Source organism: Halichoerus grypus, chromosome 7, assembly GCF_964656455.1.
Source record: "Halichoerus grypus chromosome 7, mHalGry1.hap1.1, whole genome shotgun sequence".
Lineage (NCBI taxonomy): Eukaryota > Metazoa > Chordata > Mammalia > Carnivora > Phocidae > Halichoerus > Halichoerus grypus.
Window position 1 is genome coordinate 152748339 of NC_135718.1, and position 9281 is coordinate 152757619.

At 47.4% G+C, this 9281-nt stretch overlaps 1 protein-coding gene across 2 annotated transcripts; it reads right to left on the reverse strand.

The window, feature by feature from the left end:
• Positions 1-3250: 3250 nt before the first annotated feature.
• On the reverse strand, positions 3251-8126 carry LOC118521329 (T-cell surface glycoprotein CD1c). Of its 2 annotated transcripts, none has more exons than XM_078078483.1 (6): positions 7834-8126; positions 7021-7287; positions 5862-6080; positions 5369-5647; positions 4924-5014; positions 3251-4778 (listed from the first exon to the last, which is right to left on the reverse strand). In XM_078078483.1, the coding sequence occupies exons 1-6, from the start codon at positions 7907-7909 to the stop codon at positions 4757-4759; spliced, it is 954 nt and encodes a 317-aa protein (XP_077934609.1). In that variant the 5' UTR covers positions 7910-8126; the 3' UTR covers positions 3251-4756. The 2 variants fall into 2 exon arrangements, with proteins under 2 accessions (XP_077934609.1, XP_035925693.1); XM_036069800.2 differs by having other exon boundaries at positions 5862-6140.
• Between the last annotated feature and the right edge of the window lie 1155 nt (positions 8127-9281).

Sequence of the window (9281 nt, forward strand, 5' to 3'; positions counted from 1 at the left end):
GTTGGTGGCCATGGGGCTGGGCAAGTGGCTCCATGACAAGTCTGAACACAGGGGGCAGCATCTGGGGGCACCGTCACCTGTCAGTGTTGTGTGGACCGTCAGTGTTGTGAAGACCACTGTGATGAGTGACTATCACCCCGGGGGTGGGGGGGGGGGGTCTGGCAGGTGTAAGGGCTGGACCTCACTGTGTTGGGAAAAGTCAGCATTTCATAAGGCCACCTTTCCAGAAATTCAGTGAAGGCACTTTGTTCTTTCCTTTACGTATTGGAGACCATGTCTTTATTGAGGAGGATCATGGGTGCAGCACAGCCCAGACTGGCTCTCAGTTCCCGTGGGCAGACTGGGCGCTGGCGTGGGTTGCAAGACTCCTGTAGAATTCTTGACGACACAGTGGACCCCCAGCAACCATGGCGCCACCATCACCACCTTGTCAGGCTGCCCAGGGCTCTGCGCAGGGACCCCAGGAGGTGCTGAGTGTCCGTGCCAGAAAGGACCACCAGCAGCTCTTGCCCTGACCCGGGCGGGACGTCTATGCCCCGCCTCTGCAGTCTGAGCGGGCGGGAGGATGCACGTGGGGACAGAGTGGGCCGGTCGACACCCACAAAGAGCTCTCGCATCTTCGACACCTCCCACCCTCCCTTTTTGTTTGTTTTTGCTTAGTTCTTTAGAATTTCTCAATCCTTCCAGGCTCTTAAGCTCTTAAGATTTTATTAACAGAATGTCTGGAGGAGATGTTTCCAAAGGTTGTGCTTATACCTTTTTACCGTCCCTTCATACCATTATCCGTAGAACACAGAATCACCTGTCCCCAGCACCCCCACCCCTGGTCCTGTGCGTGACTGTCCCTGCATGGGGACTGCGACTCTGGGCGATGCTCCTGGCAAAGGCTGCTCAAATGGCGCACCACTCACATCAGTGCTCCCGGATTTCCCACGATAACACATTTGATCAGCAGCCACTACCGTATATAATCCTGGGCGGGGGGCGGCGGGCGGGGAAGGTGTTTGTGACTCCTCAGAGCCCAGATTCCTGTGGGCTACTAAAACTTGAAGGGAGGGGTGGTTAGTGTTTCTCTTTTTCCCAAAATGAGCTTAACTGTCATTTTATCCCAGGGGATTAATAAAAGGCTCTCTAGCATTCTGCTCTAGGGCCTTCAGCTTTCACGGGAAGGGGGACCCTCAGCACACAGATTCTGTTGTTGCAAAGACCCTGCTTTGAGCCACTCCTTGCCTCATGGTGTTCGGGGGCAGCAGTACCTGCCTTATTTCTCTGAAGACATAGCATTTGTGACACATTCCCTGGCCGTTCCCTACCACTCACCCACTCCGTGTCTGCCGTAAACCTCACAGTTCAGACCAAAATATCTGCACTTGGAGCCAATCACATCTATGCAGAGGGGCCTCTTAAAGTCATTCTGTGGGCACCAAGCCCCGAGGAGTAAAGGAAGCTCCCAGTGCTGCTCTTACCATCTCCTTCCAGGTAACAACACGACCTTTGCTTGTTCTTCTCTCGCCTCTTGGTTCAGAAGGAAGAGTCAAAGCAGAGGCGTGAGAAGCTTGGCTTTGCTCACTGAATGCACTGATTCTACATGAACGGGGCAGGACAGCTCAGCCTTGAGGTTAGGATCGAGCAGGACCTGTCCTGACTTTATGTCCAGCTACGGGGTTTGCTAACATGGCTGTACGTAATGGATGATCTCCACTAGGTCAATGTAAAAGTGTTTTCTGGTTTGTCATTTTTTAATGTCTGTACATTAAAAGATTGACATAGGAAAAAAAATACTGTAGTGAGTTCATATTTATACTTTCAATTCTAGTCTAGAACCACAGAGTTTTACTCATTTATCTCACAGCAATCTCTTCTCCCCCTACAGAAAATCCTGGTTGCTGATGAATGAATATAATTATGTATTCACCCATCCCACACTCTAACCTATATCCCGCTAGACCATACACACAACAGAGTCTTAGAACAATACCAACACTATCATGAGCAATATGATTATTGAAAACAATTTAAGTATTGTTTTATGACCCTAGGGTATATCCCCTGGACGTGAGTAAATTGTTATGCTTTAAAGTTGCTTGAAATAGTTCCTGACTTGTGGTTTGTCACCAACTTGGTAAGTGGTTATGCGTATTGTTGTGTTTTGCTTTCAATGGTTAGGAACTGAAACTCTTGTTTGTTTGATTTATAATGTTACAAAGTGTCTACATGGAGCAGGACACCCCAAATGGCTGGGTAAGGGGCTCAGGACGTTCTTTCCCTACATATCAGTGATAATACTGGACATAATTTTCTGAATAAACTATTTCAGAATTCTGGAAAATGACCAAAGGCACGCAACAGATTAAGAAGTACTTAATTCAAAAACTGCCTTACCCTCAGCAAGAACAACGGGGTGACCGAACACAAGACTGCCCCCACCCCACCCCTGGCGCAGTGATTCCAGAGGCCGAGAACCTGAGGTCTTGCTGTCACCAGAAGGGTAGACCCAATCTGGAACTCCACAGAGAGGGCCCGTGTACAGGGAGTTTGTAGGAAACAATAGCAGTCGGTGGCAGAAATCAAAGGTCAACATGACCACTGCCTACAGCTGCAATTCCAGTTGAGGCAAAGAATAGAGCCACTGAAGTTTCACAGACGTCAGGGAAGTGAGTCAGCCATGGTGGACCTCGAGCTCTCACGTATTCCTAGAGGTGTGGAAGGTTGCACACATACTAAACAGAAAGTGAAGCAGGTCACAGTTCTCTGCTTTTCCCTGGCCAGACATGAAGCTTTTTGCAAACAAAGTAGAAGTCAGGGCAGATTTGTAAGCTGCTTGAATGGTAAATGTGCACTCCAATCCACACATGTCCCCTCAACAAAAGGTGTGAGCCTTACCCGTTTAAGGTGCTGCTAAAATACAAATTTAACCTAGTGAATCTGAAGATGTAATTGGCTTTATCAAATCATTCATGGACCGGGCAGCATCCCATATAGGAAGTAGAGGTGGGAGTGACTCCGAGGAAGGTGGGAAAGAGGAAGAAAGAGAAGAGGGGAGGGAGGGAGGGAGGAAAACAAGAAGGGAGGAGAGAAAAAGATCTTCTTGCAGTGACCACTTTGCAATGTAGACAATGATCTAAGATTTACATTGTACATCTGGAACTAATGTAATGTTATATACCAATTGTCACTTTGATGAAAAAACAAAGTGAGCAGGGCAAACTGCAGGGCAGCCAGAATCCACAGAATTAGTCCAGGCAGGTAATAAAACAAACAAAGCAACTTTATTCAAAGAGACTCTAACTAGAAACAAAACAAATAACCATCAAAGAGTGGATGAATTAAAAAAAAAAAAAAAGTGGTATATTCATACATGGAATCGATTGAGCAATAAGAAGGAATGTGGGATGACCTAACAACCATATGCTAGGTGGGGAAAAAGCACGTAGATACAAAGAGTATATACAGATGATTTCATTTAATACAAATATTAGAAAAGACAAATCTAAGCTTAATCATATCATTAAGCATACCAGTAGTTTCAAGGATGCCCGGTTGGCGGTTTAGCTGCACATGAGGACAGGGGTATCCAGGTAATGAAACGTGCTGTATCTTGATTGTGGTCTTGCTTACATAGGTGTATACATTTGTCAAAATGAATGGAACTCCACACTTAAAACAGATACATTTTATTGTAAGTAAATTACATATCTATAAAGTTGATTCAAAAATTCCTAAAAAGAAACAAAATATTGTACCCAGTACAAAGGACATAGACAGACTGAAGAAGTAGACATGGTCCCTCCAGGCAGGTGGGTGCAGCCCTGACTGTTTCCTCGCCCACCAATTCACAAGTGTGTATGCCTGTCTTGTGTTCAGTGCTTGACAAGTATTACTTGAATTAGTGAATGAAACTTAAAGGAAAAGAACTCCAGACGGGTGTCTGAGATAACACTACCCTTTGGGGGGTTTGTTTTCCATATACATCCCTTGCCTTGATCCCGTCCTTATCCTGGGGACCAGCTCTCTTGTGCCTTTTTATTAACCATTCAGTGACACGTCTGCCCCACTGCCCTGCATACATTGCTTGCTCACTGTTTCTCTCTTCATGTTTAGAATAAGTTGGAGAGGGATGGCTCATTGTATTTTTAAAGTAAGTATGGCAGGGAGCAAAGTTGCATTTTTCCTTAAGAGTTAGGGAGAAAATGAGGGAGCTAAAGGAATGTGGGATTTCTGGGCCAAACAAGAAACACTGGAACAAGAAGGGAAATGTCAATCCTTCAAATACTACAACCATGTCAGGAATGAACATTATGAAGAAAGACTATCAACACGACAGTGAATCTAACTTGGATATGGTTTGTTTGGGTTTGATTTTCACTGAGCATGTATTACACACAGGAAACGCACCTTCATCATGATCATTGTCCCAAAGGAGCTTGCACATAGGAAGGGGAAGAAAGACCTAGGTAACTGCGTGCAGGGTAGAAGTGAGGTGTACATATAGCAGAGATGAAGGGCTTACCACCCACGGATCAGGGAACACCCTGGAGGATGAGAATCAGAATGGGCTTCAAAAGTAGAGGACTATTGAACAGATGGAGATTACAAGGAAGGGATTCTATACAGAGTTACAGAACTAAATTGGTTTATGTGAACAATGATTATAAAGCAGAAACAAGAAAAAAATTAAATAGAGAGAAAAAAGAATGTTATCATCACTCTGTGGTCCTAGGTTCCTGGGCCACTGGGGAAGGCGTGATGAGGCAGCTCACGGGATGTCTTGATAGGAGCTGTGGAAAAGAAATGGGAGATATTGGGTGCACTGGAGGTGGTAAGTGAGGATGAGGGGAGTGTCAGGAGACAGAAGCTAAGAGAGGTAAAAATAGAATGTGAAATAAGACACGGGGAAGAAAGGAGGAAACACAAAGAACTCACCAGCGCTTCTTAAACCACAATGCAAGGACTATCAGAAGCATTAGGGGCACTATCACGGCCAACAGGATCAAGTACAAGGAAAGGTGGTGTCCTGTGGGTATTGGAAAGACACACCGATGTCATTTTCCACCCACTGTCAGTTCTACTCTGTCCACTGATTTCCTCCCACGTCAACATATGCATTGGGTATGAGGGCCATCTTCAACTGGCCTTGTCACGGTATTCTCACACCTGCTCAGAGAAGGGCACCTCATCTCTCCCTAAGTCTCTTACATCTGAGCGCCCTTCGTGTTCCATCATTCCATCCCTACATTCTTGAAGTCACTTGTATTCATTCCTTCCTGATACTGTGCTCACATAATTCTGGTGTCATGAAACCTTCCTCTGCCGTAACCTCTAGGCTCAACAACCACCTTCACACACCTACAGACCCCATCTTACTCACCCCAGTACAGAACGATGTCCTGGTTTCCTAGACTGCTGTGTCTCACCCGGCAGGACAGGCCGGCCGCCTCCTCAGCTTCCATGTCCAGGGTCACTCGGAGATACCACGTCCCATCAGCATGGGGCAGGATGTCGCCTTGCTGGGTGCCCCGCTGCTCCTGCTCACCCCGCATCCACATCACCCACACAGGCTTTGGGTGGAAGCCGGAGACATGGCACACCAGGAGCAGACGGCCGGGACCGGGACTGGGGCCAGTGGAGAGCCAGGCCTCTGGCCTCACTGCAGAGGGCATGAGAGGTATTCAGATAGGGACTCTAACACACAGCTTAGGGGTCTTTAACCACACCCATATGCATGTATTATCTTCCTTTGGGAAACTTGTACCCAGCAAACCCTATCTGTCTTGAATTCTTCCTTGTCCCGACTTTGAAAAGGATGGTGGGAAGGGGCAAGACTTGTATGGAAAAATCTTAGAGGAAGGGGCTGTACCAACCTTGCCTCTTGTAATCCACCTTCGAGGCATCAAAGAGACCCAAGGCAAATCGGGGACAGGTGTTTGTGAGGAGCCTGTGCACAATTTCCTTGATGCCTTCGTACTGGTTCATGAGATCACAGGCCCTCTGGGCTCTGCTGTCACCCTCTGGAGCTGGCACCCATGACATGTTTTGGAAACTCAGGAAATCTGATCCTTCATAAGCTGCCTGTAAGAAGACTTTTGCAATGTCACTAGAATGTAGCTCACAGCCAGCTGTCACCTGTACTTCAAAAGGATCTAGGAAGAAGGAAGAAGAAGAAGAAATAGAGATTTGTGAAAAAAAATGAGAGAAACACTATAAGAACTTTATTAAAAAGTGGATCAAGGGGACGCCTGGGTGGCTCAGTCGGTTGAGTGTCTGCCTTCGGCTCAGGTCATGATCTCAGGGTCCGGGGATTGAGCCCCATGTCGAGCTCCCTGCTCAGCGGAGAACCTGCTTCTCTCTCTCCCTCTGCCTGCCACTCCCCCTGCTCGTGCTCTCTATCTTTCTGTCAAATAAATAAATAAAATCTTTTTAAAAAAGTGGAGCAAGAAAATTTTATAAGGGTGTAGGGGTAAGTTAAAGATGTATTTGATCAGGAATAAGGAAGAGAATTGATGGGATGGGGAAGGGGCCATAAGGGATACATGCCAAGAATCAAGAATTTGACTTGGAGAAGTCGGGAAAATGATAGGTGAGTCACAGGTTGGAGGGTGAGGGCAGGGGGTAGGAGCCCATGTGAAGGAGCTGCAATTACAGCTCTCCAGGGCACATGACACAGGCCATAATGGTTGTTGGGTTGTGGACATAGACCTTGGAAGGTACTGAATGGAGAAAGAGACCAAAGTTTAAGGGAATCAGGTGCAGAGGTGGACAATTGTGTGTCTCCATGTTTTACCATAGAAGGGAGAACACTGGGGAAAGATAAAAATGCACAAGAAAAAAAGGAGTCAGAAGAAGCAAGAGTCTAGGAAATCTTGAGGAGTCAACATATGAATGACCCCCAAGAAGTTTATGTATGAAGATTTTTATGGAGGGACAGGAATAACGGGCAGTAGCCCAGAATGATATGAGGATGTTTCCCAGAAACAGAAGAACCTTCTGAGGGATTCCCTTAATGGAGTAGATTGAACTTACATCCAAAGTGCAGTTGACTGGCATATTCTTCAGTCTCCCGAGTTAATCCAATGAAGTAGACACGGAACAGCAGCTCCAGATCTATCAGCTCCTCGTCGCTGAAGTTGCCCTTAGACCAGGTGTGCAGGAAAATGATTGTGCCAGACTCACTGTCCCAGCCATGAGTCTGCACATCACCCAGCCAACCTGAGCCTCGATGTTGTGCCCAGGAGTGGTTGGCAAAGGATGAGATCTGGATGACATGGAACAAGATGTGTTCCTGAGTGGCTGAGGGTAGTGGAGCGGTAGAGGGTCAGGTAGTTTAAGGGAAAAAGGAGGCAAGCAGGAAGGAGAAGATGGAAAGTGAACCAGTTACGAGAGAGACGAGAGACAGAGAGAGACAGAAAGAGGGAGGAAGAGAGAGAGGGAGAGACAGAGAGAGAAGGAGGGAAGGAGGGAAGGAGAGAGAGAAAGACAGGAGGAGAGAGAGAAAGAAAGGGAGGGAGGGAAGAAGGGGGAGAGAGAGGGAGAGACAGAGAGACAGAGAGAAAGAGGGAAGGAGGGAGAGAAAGACAGGGAGAGAGAGAGGGAAAGAGAGGGACAGAGAGAGAAGAAATGAGAGAAGGGGGGAGGGGTAGGGACAAGTTATGACTAGGTTAATGATGGCATTTCCCTCACCCAGGGCCCCATACTCTTTTCAAGGGGTAAGCCTTACCAGGAGACAGGAACCCTCAGGGTGTGAGCACTCTGGTGACCTGAGAATCATGATCTGTCTAGGGAAAGGCGAGCACACCCCGCCCGGATCAGGGACTGGGCAGCCGGCAGAGCTCTTACCTTCTGCACTGTCAGCCCCCGAGAGAAGAGCAGCCAGCAGGACGAGTTCCAGAGATAGTATGTCACTTGCAGACATTCCTCAACTTCCCTCTGTTCTCAGCAAACCTGCCCCTCAGTGTTTCTGTTCTGACTTCCTTCTTCCACCAACAAGCTATGCTCCCCACCAACTGCTAATTGAAACAAAAGACTATCTGCTGCTCCTTCAACCTCCAGCTTCCTACTCGTGCTCTCATTTCCCCTCCAGCTCGGACCAAGACTGTCCTTCTGGCTTGCTTCCCGCTGCTCTCCTCATCCTCAGCCTCCCCTTCCGGATTCCCTCCTCGAAGTTGTGTGTGACAATGGAAGGTCTCTGCACCTCTTGGAGACTCACGTCTCACCACTACAACAAAAAACAGAAACTGCATGGTGTCGCCAAGCCCTGCTTGTTCTAACAGATCAGAGTCCCAGTTTCTCCACCAGCTCTGCCTCAGTGTCCCCTCCTCCTCCCATCTGGACACTCCATCCTCCTCTTCCCCTTTTCAGTATCTTCAAAGCCTCCTCTTTCCTATCTCACCCTGTATCCTTCCACCTGTCTCCTTCCCTGATTCTCGCTGGCTCCTTTGTAAATGGGAGGATTTGCGTTCTCAGGTCTACTGCCATCTCCCCAGGCACCTGCATAAACCACAGCTGGTTCGCCACTATCCTTAGAGATGAAAGTGTGGCCACCCCAGAGTGCATAGGACCATCAACAATACAAAGCACATGCCCTCCTCTTGAGTTTAATTTGTATATTCCCTCACTAAAAAGTCCCTCAACACATGCTTGGTACCAAGTATCTTAGTAGGTATGTGAACATACAGAGATGGACAAGTGTATTTAAACCAAGAATTGAAATACCTTGTGATAATCGCTGTTTCCGTGTCTAGCATCCCGGACGCAAGGACAACAATCTCCAGGGAGGCATGCTGACCACCTGGCCCCTGGAGTGTCCGTGATTTGAAGTCTTGAGTGGAGGCTGTGCTTTTCAACCTGAGGGTGTGGTGGACAACGTGCACAGCGATGGATTGCGGGGAGGAGGGGTCAGAGGTACAGCTTTTCACAGAGACACATGCAAGGGAAGGCTTGGAACGTTCTCACTGATGGTAAGTGTTGTGATCTGATGAAATACATTGTCAGAAGAGAGTGGCATTTGTTAATGTTCAAAAATATGTATGTCGCCCATTTGAGAAGTGCCTGGTGATTTGTCGGTGGTTCTGACTGGTTAACGTGTGTGCATACATGAGTTCTGATCTTTTAAAGACCAAGCCATACGTTATTATAGTGCCCTTTAATAACTTCCAGAACTCACTGAGTGCAGGGACACTTACTTAAATCCTGTTTGCAGCCATTTCTCTTTCACGTTTGTCAGCATTAATAATGAGGCTGGAGGTCACAGTCAGTGAGCTCTTTCTATTACGGCCACAGATACG